The sequence below is a fragment of the Ranitomeya variabilis genome, chromosome 2 (genome assembly GCF_051348905.1).
Source record: "Ranitomeya variabilis isolate aRanVar5 chromosome 2, aRanVar5.hap1, whole genome shotgun sequence".
NCBI lineage: Eukaryota > Metazoa > Chordata > Amphibia > Anura > Dendrobatidae > Ranitomeya > Ranitomeya variabilis.
This window is the reverse complement of record NC_135233.1, coordinates 576,648,077-576,670,576: the sequence shown is the minus strand read 5'-3', so window position 1 is coordinate 576,670,576 and position 22,500 is coordinate 576,648,077. Positions and strand designations below refer to the sequence as shown.

General features: G+C 43.1%; 1 protein-coding gene across 2 annotated transcripts in view; it reads left to right on the top strand.

Annotated features, from left to right (window-relative positions):
• GNAO1 (G protein subunit alpha o1) overlaps positions 1-22,500 on the top strand; it is a 242,657-nt gene that overhangs the window by 196,363 nt on the left and 23,794 nt on the right. Inside the window, exons 7-8 of one of the 2 annotated variants that reach the window (XM_077288299.1) lie at positions 3,076-3,229; positions 5,644-6,766. In XM_077288299.1, coding sequence (XP_077144414.1) covers positions 3,076-3,229; positions 5,644-5,831 — 342 coding nt within the window. In that variant the 3' untranslated portion in view covers positions 5,832-6,766. Of the gene's footprint in view, positions 1-3,075; positions 3,230-5,643; positions 6,767-11,407; positions 11,562-22,500 lie in introns of those variants that run through there. The other variant, XM_077288298.1, reaches the window with a different exon arrangement.

Here is a 22,500-nt window from a genome sequence, read left to right as displayed (position 1 = left end):
ACATATACATACACTCACCGGCCACTTTATTAGGTACACCATGCTAGTAACGGGTTGGACCCCCTTTTTCCTTCAGAACTGCCTCAATTCTTCGTGGCATAGATTCAACAAGGTGCTGGAAGCATTCCTCAGAGATTTTGGTCCATATTGACATGATGGCATCACACAGTTGCCGCAGATTTGTCGGCTGCACATCCCAAAGATGCTCCATACAAGGCAGGATGGATCCATGCTTTCATGTTGTTTACGCCAAATTCTGACCCTACCATCCGAATGTCGCAGCAGAAATCGAGACTCATCAGACCAAGCAACGTTTTTCCAATCTTCTACTGTCCAATTTCGATGAGCTTGTACAAATTGTAGCCTCAGTTTCCTGTTCTTAGCTGAAAGGAGTGGTACCGGTGTGGTCTTCTGCTGCTGTAGCCCATCTGCCTCAAAGTTCGACGCACTGTGCGTTCAGAGATGCTCTTAGGCCTACCTTGGTTGTAACGGGTGGCGATTTGAGTCACTGTTGCCTTTCTATCAGCTCGAACCAGTCTGCCCATTCTCCTCTGACCTCTGGCATCAACAAGGCATTTCCGCCCACAGAACTGCCGCTCACTGGATTTTTTTTCTTTTTCGGACCATTCTCTGTAAACCCTAGAGATGGTTGTGCGTGAAAATCCCAGTAGATCAGCAGTTTCTGAAATACACAGACCAGCCCTTCTGGCACCAACAACCATGCCACGTTCAAAGGCACTCAAATCACCTTTCTTCCCCATACTGATGCTCGGTTTGAACTGCAGGAGATTGTCTTGACCATGTCTACATGCCTAAATGCACTGAGTTGCCGCCATGTGATTGGCTGATTAGAAATTAAGTGTTAACAAGAAGTTGGACAGGTGTACCTAATAAAGTGGCCGGTGAGTGTATATATATATGTGTGTGTGTGTGTGTGTGTGTGTGTGTGTGTGTGTGTGTGTGTGTATATATATATATATATATATATATATATATATATATATATGTGTGTGTGTGTATATATGTGTTTATATATGTGTGTGTGTGTGTGTGTATATATGTGTTTATATATATGTGTATGTGTGTATATATATATATATATATATATATATATATATATATATATATATATATATATATATATATATATACTTTTTAAAACCGCTGGAAGCTCATTTTTAACAAAATGCAAAGTAGTGGACAGTCCCTTTAATCTCCATGCACTTTGCCCTGGTTGTGCATTGTTCGTGCCAAGTGTCTGGTCTGTATTTCGAATCATGTGTCTATATGGTGGTCATTCAATAGGCTGATGAAGAATGGGCTCTCGACGTCCAAAATCCCAGTCCTTCACCGGACGGTGAATACCAACAAGCTGGAAACCAAGGGTTCAAACAAAACTGAGCATGTGTATGTGCTATACCGGGTTCTGGTGTGGCACCTTGTATTGATGATCTGCTATTTCTTGTATTAACCCCTCACACTTACTTTGTAAATGTTGTGTTTTGAATAATCATCTATAATGAACTGTTATAAAATGTACAAAAAAAATAAAAAAAATGTTGATCTGGTCTGTTCCTCCCTCCTCTAATCCTGTTTCTCTTGGGTAATGACCTGCACCTTCCCCTGTGACCGAGAAGTAAAGCGGTCCTTTCGTCACTAACCGCACGCCGTCTCTGTTCCCGGTGTGGCCTCTTCCGCCAGGTGTTGACTTTGTGACTTTTTGGTTGCTTTTTGCCTCCTCTATTCACTTGCTTTCTGTTCTCATGGTCCTGCTGGGGAGTAACTCGCACCGCGTGCACGGTACTCTTTCTCCAAACACCTCTGCGTCTTCAGCACTTTTCTTCCTCTGCCGTCCAGCCCTATCTAACACCGCTACTTATCCTGCAGACACTGAGAGAGCCTTCAAATTCAGCAGGTACGAAGCTTCATGTCTACTTAGCATTAGCCGCAGGTGTTAGTGTCCTGTCCTGAAGGGCCTTGTCTTCTGCTCGTAGCCGGTGGCTTCATAGTCTTCATTCCACATCCATCTCTGGTATTATTCTATGAGCTCCAACCATATGTCCAAGCTCAACCTAAAACCACAATAACCTTCCAGTCCCTTGTTCGAATACTTTTTTGTGTAAGTTTTTTTGTGCGAATTTGGAGCAAAAAGTCCAAATGATTTGACCCTCCGCATTACAGAAGGTGGTGTAAATTGACATGCTGCTTACTATAAATGTGCACGTCCTTGTCAATTTTTGTGGATTTTATCTGCAGCATGTGGATGACCGTTGATAAAATCTTATGTACAGTAACACTACTGCAAACATCTGCCACATGTGAACATGCCCTAAAGACAAGGCTTTTCCCAGGTCACTTGACACCTGTCTAATTCTCCATTAATGCCAGAACATGAAAATGTCCTAAACTAGACCAGTTTCACACGGACCTTGCTCAGATTGGAAGGCCGACCTTAGCGAACTGTTTCTTACATGCCTATGAAGCAGATGGCTTACGTCAAATCCCAGCGGCCAGGCCTTCCTACGCAAGAACGTCCTGTTTGTCATGGATGTGTGAAATTGGCCATAGTCATCTGTCACCGTTAGGATCTACCTGGCCTTTCTATCCCTTAGAAACTTGCTACCATGTTGCTCCGCATGATGCATGCAGTGATCTGGAAGGACACATCACATTCCGTGTTGTCCTCTGCGCGGCTCCTTCTGCTTCTACATAGAATCCTCCTCTGGTATTGGGTACATTACTTGCCAAATACTGAAATATAGAAATGTAGATACCTACAAGGTGGCAAGTATGTGGATATTGAGTTTTGAAGAGGCAGTGTGAATAGGTGCAGAGTAATGGGAAGAAAGACTCAGATGGGATCATAAAAAGATGCAGAGAATGGAAGACAGTGAGCGCAGTAGGGGACAGACCAACCAGAGCCCGCTAGGCACGCTGGTGATACCACGCTGCATGTGCTTCAGACATCAGTCCTTGCAGAGGAGCAGATACCTCGTACTGTGTAGCCGTAGCGGTCAGCTCTCGGGGCACACCTGTTCGAGCCTGTGTGACGTGCGCCTCTCGTTTGTGTTACAGAACAGAATGCATGAATCCCTCAAACTATTTGACTCCATCTGTAACAACAAGTGGTTCACTGACACTTCCATCATCCTGTTCCTGAATAAGAAAGATATCTTCCAGGACAAAATCCGAAAATCTCCACTTTCTATCTGCTTTCCGGAATACACAGGTACACCCGCGCCCACCGAAATGTCAGCATGCATCACGTTAATCATCGCGACCTTTACTGCCCACAAAATTAACAAGAATTAGCTTGAAATTGAATATCAAAATCTTAGGTCACGTATTCCCTTAATGTGCACCTGCCTCTAAGGCACAGTGAAGGCAGCCATGATGTAACCATAACCTACACCCCCATGAAGGCTTGGTGCAATCTTCTAATTATTGCGAATACGTCTTGTCTCTTCAAATGTGCAAAACGTCAAAACGCACAGTGTGCAGTCTATGTATAGCATGCAGGATTGGCTAGTTCTCCAAAGATCGTCTATTGCACCTCGCATGCAAAGGGCATTGAGGGTAGACGAAAAAGCACCTCACGCCAAGGCAGAATTGGGATCCACCCTACTGCACGAGACCTGAAAAGTCAGATTTTTCCATGGGTGTAAGAGCTGCATGCCATCCTGCAAGGCAGCAGGCACCCTTGCATGATGACGGGGACAGTTCCAGGTGCATGGGCCCTTGTGTATCACCCTGTGGCCCTCATCTACATTATCTAAATCAGTAGGTGTTACTTAAGTCCACTGGGATTAGTTATCCGGATAGATCGAGCTGGTGCAAACGATACTGGCCAGGGGTTATGAATAGATTCCCATTTGGACAAGAAAGATAGAGTAACCAAACTTTTTACATTTTTGTAAAAAAAAAGTTAAATATAGAATGTTGAAACTATTAAGGGATATATCTTAATTTCTGTAAAAAAAAAATGCATAAAATTGTCTTCCAAAACCGTTTTCCTACTGTTTGCCTGCTTTTAGTTGCATTGTTATCAGAGCATACACATTTGTAGTACAGATGATGGCAGTGATGGGTCAGCAGACAGAATGTGACCCATCACTGCCATCATCTGCACTCCATATGAGGACAATCTGATATCAGTGCAGCTGACAGCAGGCAAATAAAAAAGAGGAAAACCGGGGTTTGAAAGACAATTTTATGCATTTTTTTTTTACATAAATTAAGAAAAATCCCTTAATAGTTTCAACCTTTCCATCCTTAACATTTTTAAGGATGAAGGTGGCAAATAGACTGGAGTAAAAGCAGAGTTTGCCAGTCACTTATTTTCATTTTTTTTACTGAAGTGAAAAGAAATGTTGCAGAGATTCATAACTTTCCATGCTGGAAAAAAATATTAAAAAACAAAAATGAAAGTTTAATTACTCTTTAATATTTTAACACCTTACCATGTGCACACGTCCGGATTTCTTGCAGAAATTTCCTGAAGAAAACCGGAAATTTTCTGCAAGAAATCCGCATTTTTTGTTTGCGTTTTTTTCGCGTTTTTTTTAGCATTCTGCAAGCGGAATTAGCTTGCAGAATGCTAAAGTTTTCCAAGCGATCTGTAGCATCGCTTGGAAAACTGACTGACAGGTTGGTCACACTTGTCAAACATACTGTTTGACAAGCGTGACCAACTTTTTACTATAGATGCTGCCTATGCAGCATCAATAGTAAAAGATAGAATGTTTAAAAATAATAAAAAAAATAAAAAAATGCTTATACTCACCCAGACGATCTCCTCAGCGGCGTCCGTTCCTCTTCCTATAGCTGGTGTGTGCGCGCAGGACCTTCCATGACGTCGCGGTCATGTGAGCGGTCACGTGAGCGGTCACATAACCGCTCACGACCAATCACAAGACAGTGACGTCACAGGTCCTTCACCGCACACCAGCTATGAGAACCGAAGCGGCAGCATGCAGCGGTGAGGCGGGAACACTGCGGGGGACATCGAAGGTGAGTATAGGACTATTTTTTATTTTAATTCTTTTATTTTTGGCCAATTATATGGTGCCCAGTCCGTGGAGGAGAGTCTCCTCTCCTCCACCCTGGGTACCAACCGCACATAATCTGCTTACTTCCCGCATGGTGTGCACAGCCCCGTGCGGGAAGTAAGCAGATCAGTGGACTCCTAGGTGTGCGGAATCCCCGCAATTCCGCATTTTTAATGAACATGTTGCTTCAAAAATCGCAACATTTGCACAAAAAATGCGGAATACACGGTAAATAATAGGAGGCATATGTTAGCGTTTTTTTCGCGTTTTTATCACGTTTTTATAGCGAAAAAACGCGAAAAAAATGCTAAGAATCCTGAACGTGTGCACATGGCCTAATACATTATAGAATAAACTTTCCAGCTCCCCGAGGGATTCCTGGTAGTACTAGGTGTCCATGCATGGTAATACGGCAGTGCTAGCTAGGGAGAGATTTTCATAAATGAGCCAAAGTAAAAGCTGAGCAGTTTCCTCTAGGACAGGCGATTTCTCCTCGCACCTCCTATATATATCCTGTATTCTATCTATGTGCTCCCTGATTATGTGTGATGGAACCTACTTATGAAGAAACCTGCTGCTCTCTCCTCTCTTGCAGGTCCTAATTCATTCACTGAGGGTGTAGCCTACATTCAGCATCAATACGAGAGCCGGAACAAGTCTCCGAACAAGGAGATATACACGCACGTCACCTGCGCTACCGATACCAACAATATCCAGTTTGTGTTTGACGCCGTCACAGATGTCATCATTGCCAATAACTTGCGTGGTTGCGGCTTGTACTGATTTGCCGTCTCTGTGAAATGATTGCCCGGTGGGCTCCTGTATGCAGAGGTTTCTTTTTTCCCTGCTGGACACCTCGGTGCCATATCCGTACATGCCTTAGGTGCGCACAGTGTTTGCCGGCTTGTTGCGCACACACCGTCGCCACGGGCACGTGCCGCACATCCACCATTCACTCGGTCATTCACAGCCGACGTTGTGCCTTATACTGAGATACTCTCCATGCGAGAACCTCTTTATCTGAAGCCCTGTTCACAAGAAGCATCTACTACTGGCCAGATCTCAATCCGACAAGAGTCCTTGAAGATCTCCTTAAGTAGATGTATTTCAAACGTTGCGTCTTTGCATAATGTTGTGTGTTTGCAAAATGTTGGTTATTTGCAAAACGTTGCATTTTTTTCAAAACATTGCGGAATTGAAAAACGTATAAAAGCAACATGACCATAACCTGTGAATCATTAAACGAAGAAAAAAAAACCTTTATGGCTTCGCCTGTAGTGCGCGAAACGGAACGATTGCCGATCATAACAAGATGGCCGCTTGCAAACGTCTTCACGTAAATGGGCCTCGTATTTAATTGTACAGTTGTATTCATCTATTTATACATTGGGAGGGTTAAATATGGCCTCAGTATTTGTGCCATGCGATCCCATAAAACATCCCTTTTCCCTTTTTTTAAATTAAGTGCCAATTCTCCGTCAGGTTCTGCTAGGTTCATGCTCCTGCGATTTGTGGTATAATAAATTTAGTGGTTCGTATCGATACCTGCGCTTGCACAAATCTCCGTCCTTTTTCTAAAGTTGCGGGAGGAGTAGGATGGAGGATCCCGTCTTTCCCCTCTAAAACTGCTGCCAATTATGACTTTATTATGTGCGGAATTTCGGGACCCATTTTGAAATTCCCGCCATTGTGTATGTTAATAAAGTTTTAAAACACTACGCTATGAAGAGTGTGATCTGTGTGTAATAGTCGCGGCGCCCTCCGGTGTTTCTGGTGATGGATGTGCTGCTGATTATACTGTAAGGGAACAGGGGGTGGGGTGATCTGTAATGTTTTATTTCTTTGTGAAATATCCGTATAGTGATAGATGAACCTCGGGGATACGCAGGATACCGTTCTGTAACGCCTAATTAACTACAACCCCTAATTGTGTCCTTTCAGACAACTATGAGCAGTAACCTGCAGTAGTTATAGAAAAACTATTACTTACCCTCCCCAGATTCAGTGCCAGCTCTCTGTCACTGCCCTGTTTTTGGCCTGCAGCGTTAACATCACGCTGCCAGGGCTGCAGCCAATCACTGATTGGCCGCAGCTCTGTTAATTTGATGTCAACACTGCAGACCATTCACAGAGTCCGTGCAGCAGTGGAGAGCCGACACTGGATCTGAGGACAGTAAGTAATAGTTTTATTTATAACTACTACCATAGTTTTCTGAAGGGAACAACCCCTTTAATAAAGGAGCACCCCAAGTACCGTAGATATATTGTGTTATGCCTAATGCAGGGCACTGAAAGGGGGAGGAGTGAAGCATAAAATGCCATACCATACAACCCATATATTCAGTCGCTCTACTATAATAATAGTATACATTTTAATATTAAAACTGATAAAACGTCCCTTGCGCTTTAAGGGGTTGTTCATTTTAAAATACTAGATGGTGGCCCGATTCTAACGTATTGGGTATTCTAGAATATGCATGCCCACGTAGTATATTGCCCAGCCCACATAGTATATTGCCCAGTGACGTAGTATATTGCCCAACCACGTAGTATATTGCCCAGTGACGTAGTATATTGCCCAGTGACGTAGTATATTGCCCAGTAACATAGTATATTGCCCAGTGACGTAGTATACAGCACAGAGCCACGTAGTATATTGCACAGCGACGTAGTATATTGGCCAGTCACGTAGTATATTGGCCAGTCACATAGTATATTGCCCAGCCACGTAGTATATTGCCCAGCCACGTAGTATATTGCCCAGCCACGTAGTATATTGCCCAGCCACGTAGTATATTGCCCAGCCACGTAGTATATTGCCCAGTAACGTAGTATATTGCCCAGTGACGTAGTATACAGCACAGAGCCACGTAGTATATTGCACAGCGATGTAGTATACAGCACAGAGCCACGTAGTATATTGCACAGCGTCATAGTATATTGGCCAGTCACATAGTATATTGCACAGCGACGTAGTATACAGCACAGAGCCACGTAGTATATTGCCCAGCGACGTAGTATATTGCCCAGCCACGTAGTATATTGCCCAGTTACGTAGTATACAGAACAGAGCCACGTAGTATATTGCCCAGTTACGTAGTATATTGCCCAGTGACTTAGTATATTGCCCAGCCACGTATGTCACAGGTTAAAAAATAAAAAATAAACATATACTCACCTTCCTGAGGGCTCCTTGTAGTTCTGTCGCCTCCTTCTCGCGCAGGCGCGCAGTACCTGTGATGACATTGCGGTCACATGACCGTGACGTCACGGCAGGTCCTTCTTGCAGACCATCCTTGCCACCAGAACCTGCCGCTCGCATGGACCGGTCACCGGATCGTCGCGAGGAGTGGGAAAGGCGGCGGAAGGTGAGTATATAATGATTTTTTTTTATTATTATTATTTTTAACATTAGATGTTTTTACTATTGACGCTGCATAGGCTGCATCAATAGTAAAAACTTGGTCACACAGGGTTAATAGCGGCGGTAGCAGAGTGAGTTACCCGCGGCATAACGCGGTCTGTTACCGCAGGCATTAACCCTGTGTGAGCGGTGACTGGAGGGGAGTATGGAGCGGGCGCCGGGCACTGACTGCAGGGAAGTAGGGAGGGACTAATCGGACTGTGGCCATCGCTGATTGGTCGCAGCAGCCATGACAGGCAGCTGGCGAGACCAATCAGCGACTTGGATTCCATGACAGACAGAGGCCGCGACCAATGAATATCCGTGACAGAAGGACAGACAGACGGAAGTGACCCTTAGACAATTATATAGTAGATTATTAGCCCATTGGCTCATACTTATAAAATAACTTGAGTTTTTCCTCTCACTCCCTGGTCCAGCGATACCTTGTTGATGCTGCTCCAGTCTTTGTTACCACTGCAGTCTATCAACAGCACTACAGCCAATCACTGAGCGCAGCAGCTCTACCAATGTAGACCGAGCCTTGCACTTATAAAATAACAAACCCGAGTTTTTACTCGTCCTCCCTGGTCCAGCGATACCTTGTTAATGGTACTCCAGTCTTTGTTACCACTGCAGTCTATCAACATCACAGCAACAGCACTACAGCCAATCACTGAGCACAGCAACTCTGCCGATGTGGACCGAGCCTATGGGCTAATAATATATGAAATGGGACAACCCCTTCAAACCGAAACTCAGATAACCTAATCGGTATACATGGGGTACCGTTATACAAATGCCCCAAAGTGCTAAAAAAAAATAAAATGGTGGGAATTCCTAATTCTGTGGGGTCATCTTGACTCCTCTCAGCCAGTTGACCGTTCTGAACTGCATCATGTGATGCAGTCTGTAACGACTGGCTTTGAGAAGTCATAAAGTGCATGTTGCAGTCTCATATGACCGCACAGTCAGGACCTGTTTGCCAATTTTGATGTTTAGCGCATGCATAAAAAGCCCTGTCCTAGTGCCAGGTTATTTTTAAGCAGCTTCCATTGATGGCACCAAGAACTGAATGTGCAGTCCAGAAAATTCTCAGTAGGAGGACCCAGGATCCGCATCATTCGCAGGATGCATTTTATTAATAGAAATCCCATCTACTTAATGGAGAAGTCTTGATATTCCCGGGGGCTGCTGTCACTTGGTTAGTTTAGGCGTGCCCACAATTGCTGCATTGATATCGAGTGGTCGCTGGGCAGCTGGTCAAGACGCTGACAATGTCCTAAGCTGCAGAATGCTGCATGTTAATCAGCCAAGTCTTGGCTCCCACCGCGATCTCCCCGTCCTAGACTAGAGCCGGGCGGGTATAGCGGGGCCGCTCCAGGGAGAGGACTTCACCCAATCTCAGGGAGATCTGATTCTCCTACGGTATTAAGGTTCCTCTCCTTAAAGATTTCTCTTAAAGCTCTTCCCTTTATTCTTGTAGAAACCTCAATAATCGGTTCCATGACACTGCAGACCCAACCCAGAAACATCCGACATAACGAGAACTTGTCACCAGGATCAGGCTAGGTTCACACCTATAGGGCTTGCGTTTTTGATGCCGAAAAAAAACATGGCATTTTGCAGTACTAGTAAACGAGATTTATAGAACCCTGTGCACATGTTGCTTTTTTTTTCCCTTGCTGATTTGAACAACCAAAGCATTTTTTTTCTTCAAATCTATGGAAAAAATGCAAGTAAAACCCACGTATTTTATGCATTGCTTCTCATGCCAACGCGCTTTTGTTTTTTTTTTGGCACCAGAAGAATTTGCTGCGCGTAGACATACAGTGCACTACGACAAGTTTACGGCAGAATCCCATTAAAAACTGTATTTATTTTTTTTTTTTTAGCATCAATCCAATAAAGTGGGATGCTTCATTTTGTCAGTCAATAAAGAAATGCCATCTTGATGCAACCCATTCCAAGCAGCTTGAAAACAAGTAATAATAAGAGGTGTTAGCGAAAGTGGAGCAGAACCCAAGTAGCTATGTAATAACTCCCAGCTGAAGCGTGTTTCACTTATGTGCTTTGTCTGGGGGTGACCACTGGGTTCAGAATCACCCCCTGATGAAGCACATACGCTAAATGCATGCCAGGTGAGGATGGCCACCTGCGATATGCACCCTTTTTTGGGAACATCTCACCTTATTTGTTTTCACCCCTTTCGACATGTATTATTTTAAGATATAATTTCCTTATTGATGGTTTCATATTGATTGTAGGCATCTGTTGTATGCTTTTATAGTGGGAAATGAATAGATATTATTATACCTATTGTAGTAAAACATAAATTGGTTGGGTAGTATATTTATTATACCATCATGTAAATCAAATGACAAATTCCCTTTAACATCTATCAAAGTGGTGAGTTTCTGTAGCATCTGACACCAAAGATGATATTTTTACCGTTGCGATGTGCTCGTCGTCTTCATCAGACGCATAGGAAACTCAGGTGTAAAGGAGCTGAAATCGCTGATGATGACTTATCTGCTATTGTCCGGTGTTGTGTGCCGCCGTGGCTTCTGTGTGCTGTTATTGTGAGAACTGGGTCTATGGCTACTCTTAACGTCTACAAATATTTCTAACCTTGACTCTCCTCTTTGGTTGATGATTATGACTATTATTACATCACAAAGTGTCTCCTTCTTGGTTTCTATTGTATGACTCTTGCTATATTCTTTTGTACATTATTGCTCCTGGTGTATTGGGTTGTCCTCAGGGTCTTCAGGCAACTTGTACCTTGCACACACTAAAAGCAAAATTCTTGGTGAAAACGTAAAAATTCCCCTCTAATAACGTCTTCCTTTTTCTTTGTTTTACACTGGTAACCGTTCCTCTCTCCTCAGCCTAACTCCTTTTCTCCTTTTCTTTCTGTCTTCCACCTCCTGTCTCTCCACCCTCTTTGCTGCAGAACCGAATGCACGAGTCTCTAATGCTCTTCGACTCCATTTGTAACAACAAGTTCTTCATTGACACATCAATCATCCTCTTCCTCAACAAGAAAGACCTGTTCGCCGAGAAGATCAAGAAGTCTCCTCTGACCATCTGCTTCCCAGAATACACAGGTGAGGAGAGAACACAGCTTTCTTTTTTTAAGACTATGACTTGGAGATGTAATATAATGCAAATCTGTCACCAGGTTTTTACTATATAATCTGAGTGTAGGATGATGTAGTGGCCGAGTTCCTGATTCCAGCGATGTGTCACTTATTGGGCTGCTTGCAAGCTTTCTCTTCTGCTGATCTGGTAGTGCTCTGAATGCTGAGGCCTGTATAGCCCCGGCCACATCACTGATGTACATTTTTGTACAGGCAAAAAAGCACCTATCAGTTGGGGGGGGGGGGGGCGTGGTTGAACTACAAGGCATCAAGTTTACTAGTCCTCTAGTGATCATTTCCTGCTGATAAAACTGTGATTTCATCAAAACTACACCAATCATCCCATTAAGTTATACATCACTGGAATCCCGATCTCTGCCCCTACATTATACTACTCTGATTAGGTGGCAAAAACCTAGTGACATATTCCCTTTAAGGGGGTTCTTTGCTCCTGGGTATATACATGTGCTTCTCACAAAACTAGAATATCATCAACAAGTTAATTTATTTCAGTTCTTTAGTGGAAAAAAGTGAACCTCACGTATTCTATAGAGTTATTACAGAAAGAGTGATCTATTTCAAGTGTTTATTTCTGTTAATGTTGATGATTATGGCTTACAGCCAATGAAAACCCAAACGTCATTATCTCGGTAAATTATAATAATTAACAAAAACCCTGCAAAGGCTTCCTAAGCGTTTAAATAGTTCCCTTAGTCTGTGTCAGTAGCTCCACAATCATGGGGAAAACTGCTGACTTGACAGATGTCCAGAAGGCAGTCATTGACACACTCCACAAGGAGGGTAAGACACAAAAGGTCATTGCTAAAGAAGCTGGGTGTTCACAAAGTGCTGTATCCAAGCATATTAATAGAAAGTTGAGTGGAAGGAAAAAGTGTGGTAGAAAAAGGTGCACAAGCAACCGGGATAACTGCAGCCTTGAAAGGATTGTTAAGAAAAGGACATTCAAAAATTTGTGGGAGATTCACAAGGAGTGGACTGCTGCTGGAGTCATTGCTTCAAGAGCCACCACACATAGACGTATCCAGGGCATGGGCTACAAGTGTCACATTCCTTGTGTCAAGCCACTCATGACCAATAGACAATGCCAGAAGCGTCTTACCTGGGCCAAGGAGAAAAAGAACTGGACTGTTGCTCAGTGGTCCAAGGTGTTGTTTTCAGATGAAAGTAAATTTTGCATTTCATTTAGAAATCAAGGTCCCAGAGTCTGGAGGAAGAGTGGAGAGGCCACAATCCAAGCTGCTTGAGGTCTAGTGTGAAGTTTCCACAATCAGTGATGGTTTGGGGAGCCATGTCATCTGCTGGTGTAGGTCCACTGTGTTTTATCAAGACCAAAGTCAGCGCAGCCGTCTACCAGGAAATTTTAGAGCACTTCATGCTTCACTCTGCTGACAAGCTTTATGGAGATGGAAATGTCATTCTCCAGCAGGACTTGGCACCTGTCCACACTGCCAAAAGTACCAATACCTGGTTTACAAACAACAGTATCACTGAGCTTGATTGGCGGTAAACTTGCCTGACCTTAACCCCATAGAGAATATATGGAGTATTGTCAAGAGGAAGATGAGAGACACCAGACCCAGCAATGCAGAAGAGCTGAAGGCTGCTATCAAAGCAACCTGGGCTTCCATAACATCTCAGCAGTGCTAAAGGCTGATCGCCTCGATGCCACGCCGCATTGATGCAGTAATTGATGCAAAAGGAGCCCCGACAAAGTATTCAGTGCATTTACTGAACACACATTTCAGTAGGCCAACATTCCAGATTTTAAAATCGTTTTTCAAGCTGATGTTATAAAGTATTCTAATTTACTGAGATAATCACTTTTGGGTTTTCATTGGCTGTAAGCCATAATCATCAACATTAACAGAAATAAACACTTGACATAGATCACTCTGTTTGTAATGACTCTATATAACATATGAGTTTCACTTTTTGTTTTGAAGAACTGAAATAAATGAACTTTTTGATAATCTAATTTAGTGAGAATCACCTGTATTTCTGATTTGGTACTAGTGTTTTATTAGGCTTTTTTATTGGGCACATCTGTATTTTAAGATATTTGTGACGAGATCCGGTGCTAAAGATTTAGTAAAACTTGAATGTCGCATTAAAGGGGTGAGCTCCTCATATATGAGTAATATACATAGTGCTTCTAAAAACGCACATCTTTGCAATTTATTTATTAAATATCTTCTTCATTTTCAAAAACAAAAGACTTTCTTATTTTATTTATTACCGCTTGTGGCTTTGTTTGCCAACCACTGATGCAGTCTTTCCGAGGTGGCCGATCTCCTAGCCTAGGACAGCTGCGCTTAAATGCTCTTTTCCATAAAGCTTGTAAGCGCTGCCCTGAAGCTGGTCAGGTCCCTTGTGCTGCTGATGCTGGTAAGACTACAGCTCTGCCCACAAATATCCACTTATGAGGCTCCATTGATGGAAAATGAAACATTTTGGCTCTCGGAATAAGATGATGCAATGCAATTATTAAACTCCTTAAGGTATTAAGCAATTGCAGCTGCTCGGATACTATGTTCGACAGCTACAACACATGCATGGATTCTGTTTGTTAGACAATCCCTGCATGTATTGGGGCTGTCAACCGTGAGACAGGCAGCTGTGGGGACACAAACATATTTTTCAAGCACGCAGAAGTCACTTGGTTAGGACCTAAGCATGCTCAGATAACCTTATCCCTGCACGTTTACTCATCACTAGTGTCTATCAATGACCTTTACATAGTTGTGACATGCAACGTAATTGTAGGGTGCTTCTGCCATCCTGGGGTGCCTCTGAAGCCCCCCAAAGTGGCCATACTTACCAGGAGATTAGTAATTTGATTATATAGTATCATACTGGTGTATTGCAGTACTTTTTAGAAGCAATTAACCACTTGTAAGTTCAAAATAGTATTAAAAAAATAAGGTATGTATGTATGTATGTATGTATGCATGAATGAATGTATGTATGTACAGTCATGGCCAAAAGTATTGACACCCCTGCACTTCTGTCAGATAATACTCAGTTTCTTCCTGAAAATGATTGCAATCACAAATTCTTTGGTATTATCTTCATTTAATTTTTCTTAAATGAGAAAACACAAAAAATTGTCCTAAAGCCAAATTGGATATAGTTCCACACCAAACATAAAAAAGGGGGTGGACAAAAGTATTGGCACTGTTCGAAAAATCATGTGATGCTTCTCTAATTTGTGTAATTAACAGCACCTGTAACTTACCTGTGGCACCTAACAGGTGTTGGCAATAACTAAATCACACTTGCAGCCAGTTGACATGGATTAAAGTTGACTCAACCTCTGTCCTGTGTCCTTGTGTGTACCACATTGAGCATGGAGAAAAGAAAGAAGACCAAAGAACTGTCTGAGGACTTGAGAAACCAAATTGTGAGGAAGCATGAGCAATCTCAAGGCTACAAGTCCATCTCCAAAGACCTGAATGTTCCTGTGTCTACCATGCGCAGTGTCATCAAGAAGTTTAAAGCCCATGGCACTGTGGCTAACCTCCCTAGATGTGGACGGAAAATAAAAATTGACAAGAGATTTCAACGCAAGATTGTGCGGATGTTGGATAAAGAATCTCGACTAACATCCAAACAAGTTCAAGCTGCCCTGCAGTCCGAGGGTACAACAGTGTCAACCCGTACTATCCGTCGGCGTCTGAATGAAAATGGACTGTATGGTAGGAGACCCAGGAAGACCCCATTTCTTACCCCGAGACATAAAAAAGCCAGGCTGGAGTTTGCCAAAACTTACCTGAAAAAGCCTAAAATGTTTTGGAAGAATGTTCTCTGGTCAGATGAGACAAAAGTAGAGCTTTTTGGGTTAAGGCATCAACATAGAGTTTACAGGAGAAAAAAAGAGGCATTCAAAGAAAAGAACACAGTCCCTACAGTCAAACATGGCGGAGGTTCCCTGATGTTTTGGGGTTGCTTTGCTGCCCCTAGCACTGGACTGCTTGACCGTGTGCATGGCATTATGAAGTCTGAAGTCTACCAACAAATTTTGCAGCATAATGTAGGGCCCAGTGTGATAAAGCTGGGTCTCCCTCAGAGGTCATGGGTGAAAAACCTCAGTCTAAAATGGTATAATTTTATTATTAATATTATTAAAACAAGGCAGACAGACCCACCTTCAAAACCAAAAACTATTCAAAAACAACCAAAAAACGTGGAAAAAATGTGCACCAAACGACTAAAACTAATGGGGAGACCTAGATCACCCTGATAAAGCCACTAGTTTGCCCCTACCTGGCTGCGGAGGTAGGCACCCTAGGGGGGAGCGTAGTGGCGCCCCCGCTCCTCGATGACTGTCCCTAGGGGCCCTACAAAACCCTGAGGCCACTAGTGTAAGCCACTACCCACACGCTAAAGGGTCCTCTAGCGCTAGACAGAAAGATACTCTTCTAGGGATGACCTAGTTCCCACCAGTAAAACGCTATATACACAACCACACATGGCGATATATATGTCACAATGGTATAACTTGTTCACAGCGGCCCCAAGATACTATACACAGTGTTAATACACTTATAAACAGATCCAACCTGATCCTCTAAGCTTATATATTTATTCTCTTTCTTGGGCTCACATTTATATTCGTGTGGGTGAAGATACTCAAAGCCAGATTAGCTCAATATCATGCATGGGTAGTATCTCTGCTACCTCACTCCAAAAAAACCCCACACTATTCACACAATGCTAGCAATAGCCCATATATAGCCACAGGATAAGGCCATAAATACTCATCTGAGCCGCTGTGTAACACCGACCGCCATATCAAAAGAAACGCCTCAACGCGTTTCGCCTCTACAGGCTCATCAGGAGGCCAGATAGACCGATATCTTGTGTAACATCAGATTGTGGATAGCTGAATGCCTTATGCCGCCCAACTCACATTTATATCTGCCGCCGATATCATACACGTGAAGCACCTCCTCACCACTTCCTGTGGCGTCTAGTGGATTGCATTGCGCATGTCCGCACACCCCATGCTCAGAGCAAGCGGCGATATCCTGCTTCCGCGCATGGAGCCGCTGGAGCATTAATGCGCATGTCCCCGGAGTGGACTATCACGTCGCTTCACAACGCATGCTCCGAAAAAACGGGGCGTGTATTGCCGAGATACCAGCTGTGCCGCTCAAAGGTACTACATTCCAGCGCCTGCCCCGTGAGCCGGTCTTACTTTGTCATCACCGCGCATGCTCCAATAACATTCTCCTCGCTACTTCCTGTAGCCTCTAGTGGATTACATTACGCATGTCCACATCCCCCATGCGCAGAACGAGCAGCAAAATCTTACTTCTGTGCATAGAGCCGTTGAAGCGTTAATGCGTATGTCCCCAAAGTTGACTATCACATCACTTCACAGCGCATGCTACGGAGACCCGGAGCGTGTGTTGCCGAGATACCAGCCATGCCGCTCAAAGATACTGCATTCCAGCGCAAAGCCTAGTGATATCACAAATATAGCAAATGGCCAGCATCCTACTTGATCAGCATATATAAAATACTGTTGTAGCAACATCGATCATTTCCAGGTCTTCGCTTTGAAACAGCAAAACCGGTACCCAGACCATCATGTCTGTTCCATATCCGCGGCTGGTACCAATATAGAATACTCTGCCCATCATATATCTGATACCGGAGACTGTGTATACCGGCAGATCATGTAAAGTCTAGTGCGGTACAGATTCTCCTTTTGGAGGTCCCACATGGATTTCCATGGAAGTATCTGTTGATATATCATTCTGTTTGTATTTTGTATCTAGTATTTAGTATTTTGTACCGCACTAGACTTTACATTATCTGGACCCGTAGAAGTGCAGGCACAGCACGAAACGGCCGTCGTCTTGGTTCTCCCCTGCTCACAAGAGCTAAGGCTCTAATAGCTCTGGCCATGGAATATATGTGAACATTTTTTCAATAAAGTTTGTATCCTGAGAAGATTGGTGAGTGCCCTCATCTTTTTACTTATTTATTGGAATATATATATGTGTGTATATATGTGAGTGTATATATGTGTGTGTGTGTGTGTGTGTGTATGTGTATATATATATATATGTATTGTATGTATATATATATATATATATATATATATATATATATATATATATATATATATATATACATATACATACACTCACCGGCCACTTTATTAGGTACACCTGTCCAACTTCTTGTTAACACTTAATTTCTAATCAGCCAATCACATGGCGGCAACTCAGTGCATTTAGGCATGTAGACATGGTCAAGACAATCTCCTGCAGTTCAAACCGAGCATCAGTATGGGGAAGAAAGGTGATTTGAGTGCCTTTGAACGTGGCATGGTTGTTGGTGCCAGAAGGGCTGGTCTGAGTATTTCAGAAACTGCTGATCTACTGGGATTTTCACGCACAACCATCTCTAGGGTTTACAGAGAATGGTCCGAAAAAGAAAAAAAATCCAGTGAGCGGCAGTTCTGTGGGCGGAAATGCCTTGTTGATGCCAGAGGTCAGAGGAGAATGGGCAGACTGGTTCGAGCTGATAGAAAGGCAACAGTGACTCAAATCGCCACCCGTTACAACCAAGGTAGGCCTAAGAGCATCTCTGAACGCACAGTGCATCGAACTTTGAGGCAGATGGGCTACAGCAGCAGAAGACCACACCGGGTACCACTCCTTTCAGCTAAGAACAGGAAACTGAGGCTACAATTTGTACAAGCTCATCGAAATTGGACAGTAGAAGATTGGAAAAACGTTGCTTGGTCTGATGAGTCTCGATTTCTGCTGCGACATTCGGATGGTAGGGTCAGAATTTGGCGTAAACAACATGAAAGCATGGATCCATCCTGCCTTGTATGAAGCATCTTTGGGATGTGCAGCCGACAAATCTGCGGCAACTGTGTGATGCCATCATGTCAATATGGACCAAAATCTCTGAGGAATGCTTCCAGCACCTTGTTGAGTCTATGCCACGAAGAATTGAGGCAGTTCTGAAGGCAAAAGGGGGTCCAACCCGTTACTAGCATGGTGTACCTAATAAAGTGGCCGGTGAGTGTATATATATATATGTGTATGTGTGTGTGTATGTATATATATATACTAGACTGTGGCCCGATTCTAATGCATCGGGTATTCTAGAATATGCATGTCCCCGTAGTATGTGATTCGCGGCAGACTGTGCCCGTCGCTGATTGGTCGAGGCAACCTTTATGACATCATCGTCGCCATGGCAACCATTATGACATCGTCGCCATGCTGTGCCCATCTCTGATTGGTCGAGGCCGCCCGACAAACCGTCGACCACTCCATATAAGGTATGGTCTACAAACCGCCGACCACTCCATATAAGGTATGGTCTACAAACCGCCGACCACTCCATATAAGGTATGGTCTACAAACCGCCGACCACTCCATATAAGGTATGGTCTACAAACCGCCGACCACTCCATATAAGGTATCCTGTTTGTAGACCATACCTTATATGGAGTGATTTCCAGGACAGACAGACAGACAGACAGACAGACAGACAGACAGACAGACAGACAGACAGACAGACAGACAGACAGACGGAAAAACCCTTAGACAATTATATATATACTAGACTGTGGCCCGATTCTAACGCATCGGGTATTCTAGAATATGCATGTCCCCGTAGTATATGGACAATGATGATTCCAGAATTCGCGGCAGACTGTGCCCGTCGCTGATTGGTCGAGGTAACCTTTATGACATCATCGTCGCCATGGCAACCATTATGACATCTACGTCGATACTGTGCCCGTCGCTGATTGGTCGAGGCGAATTCACGGCAGACTGTGCCCGTCACTGATTGGTCGAGGCAACCTTTATGACATCATCGTCGCCATGCTGTGCCCGTCTCTGATTGGTCGAGGCCTGGTGGCCTCGACCAATCAGAGACGCGGGATTTCCAGGACAGACAGACAGACAAACCCTTAGACAATTATATATATATATATATACTAGACTGTGGCCCGATTCTAATGCATCGGGTATTCTAGAATATGCATGTCCCCGTAGTATGTGATTCGCGGCAGACTGTGCCCGTCGCTGATTGGTCGAGGCAACCTTTATGACATCATCGTCGCCATGGCAACCATTATGACATCATCGTCGCCATGCTGTGCCCATCTCTGATTGGTCGAGGCCGCCCGACAAACCGTCGACCACTCCATATAAGGTATGGTCTACAAACCGCCAACCACTCCATATAAGGTATGGTCTACAAACCGCCGACCACTCCATATAAGGTATGGTCTACAAACCGCCGACCACTCCATATAAGGTATGGTCTACAAACCGCCGACCACTCCATATAAGGTATCCTGTTTGTAGACCATACCTTATATGGAGTGATTTCCAGGACAGACAGACAGACAGACAGACAGACAGACAGACAGACAGACAGACAGACAGACAGACAGACAGACAGACGGAAAAACCCTTAGACAATTATATATATAGATATATATGTATGTATATATATATATATATATATATATTTATATATATATATATATATAATTATATATATATATATATATATATATATATAATTATATATGGTTTTGTTCAGAATACAATTTTGCATTCTCTCCCTCTAATATTTTTAGCTTTTGAAGCAGTTTTGCCTGATATTATTGCAACAATATGGGAATTGAAAGCACAAAATTAGCCAATCACAGATGAAGTTCTTGTGACCAATCATAACCTGGATTTGTTTGTTTGTTTTATCTGTTGGTCTATCTAGTGAATCATACTGTAGAGTTTTATGATGGGAGCCTTCAGATTTTTGTCAGCGGAGGATCGTGTGCGAGTTGTGGTGCTACATGAAGAGGGTTATACTGGCCCCCAGATCGCAAGGAAGGTCGGCTGTAATCAGAGTACAGTCGTAAGAATTTTGCAGAAACATAAGCAGCTTGGAATTACCCAGGACAGGCCCAGATCTGGTCGGCCCAGAAAGTCAACTAAAAGGGAGGATAGAGTACTGATAAGAACATCCCTTGCCAATCGAAAGCTCACCTCTCCTCAGCTTCTGCGAGAATGGCAAGAAAAGTGCAATATTGAGGTAGCAACATCAACTGTTAGGAAGAGATGTTTGGAAGCAGGATTGAGAGGGTGCAAGGCCCGAAAGAAGCCATTGATGACAGCCATACAAAGACAAAGGTGAAAGCTGTGGGCATTGAAATATTTATAATGGAGGAAGGTGGAGTGGGAAAAAGTGCTATTTAGTGATGAAAGCACTTTTTGCATTTTAGGAAATGATAGCAAGTCTTATGTGAGAAGGTTCCCACATGAAGAGTACAAGCCAGAGTGTTTGAGCTTCTCTGTGAAACATCCGATGAAAGTAATGGTCTGGGGCTGTATGGCAGCCAATGGTGTTGGAAGGCTTCATATTGTGGAGGGTATGGTTAATGCAAAAAAATACATAGACATCCTTAATAAGAAAATGCTTCCTTCTGCTCAACACCTCTTTTCAGGGGATTACATCTTCCAGGATGATAATGCTCCTTGTCACAGAGCTAAGACAGTAACGGAATGGAAAAAAAAGAACAAGGTGGCTACTATTGACTGGCCAGCTCAGTCCCCGGACCTCAATCCAATTGAAAATTTGTGGCACAAGGTATCATTAGAGATATCTAGAAAACAGCCAAGGACCAAGAGTGAGTTGATTGAGGCTCTGATACAGGCCTGGAACCACATCATCACTCGTGAACATCTGCAGAAGCTTGTTCACTCAATGCCACAGAGATGCAAGCTGGTGCTCAAGAGCAAAGGCTGGCCAATAAAGTATTAGAAGCTAAAGATGCACTCTAAAGGCCCTTTTCAGCACTCTGAATTAAATAAAAAATAATAAATCTTAAAAAGTTACATTTAAGTCTGTGTGAACGTGCATTGGAAGTTAATGAACTTAGAAACCTGTTCACCATTCTACACACTGTACTGGTGTAGGTATGGTTATGCTGTAAAAAAATTATCAAAAATGCGCATACCATAACAATTTATACACCTGGGTCATTCAAAAATGAGTATGGCATACAATGAGGGATTACAAAAACATATATGTTCCACTGTAGAGATGCAGAAGTATGAAACATATAGTTTTCTGCACGCCTATGCAGGACTTTGAACACCATTGTGTATATATATATATATATATGTGTATATGTATATATATATATATATATATATACACACACGTGTGTGTGTGTGTGTATATATATATATAGATTCAAGATATATATGTGTGTGTATATATATATATATGTGTGTGTGTGTATATATAATGTATGTGTGTATATATATATCTATATATATAATTGTCTAAGGGTTTTTCCGTCTGTCTGTCTGTCTGTCTGTCTGTCTTTCTGTCTGTCTGTCTGTCTGTCTGTCTGTCTGTCTGTCTGTCTGTCCTGGAAATCACTCCATATAAGGTATGGTCTACAAACAGGATACCTTATATGGAGTGGTCGGCGGTTTGTAGACCATACCTTATATGGAGTGGTCGGCGGTTTGTAGACCATACCTTATATGGAGTGGTCGGCGGTTTGTAGACCATACCTTATATGGAGTGGTTGGCGGTTTGTAGACCATACCTTATATGGAGTGGTCGACGGTTTGTCGGGCGGCCTCGACCAATCAGAGATGGGCACAGCATGGCGACGATGATGTCATAATGGTTGCCATGGCGACGATGATGTCATAAAGGTTGCCTCGACCAATCAGCGACGGGCACAGTCTGCCGCGAATCACATACTACGGGGACATGCATATTCTAGAATACCCGATGCATTAGAATCGGGCCACAGTCTAGTATATATATATATATATATATATATATATATATATATATACCGTATTTTTCTGACCAT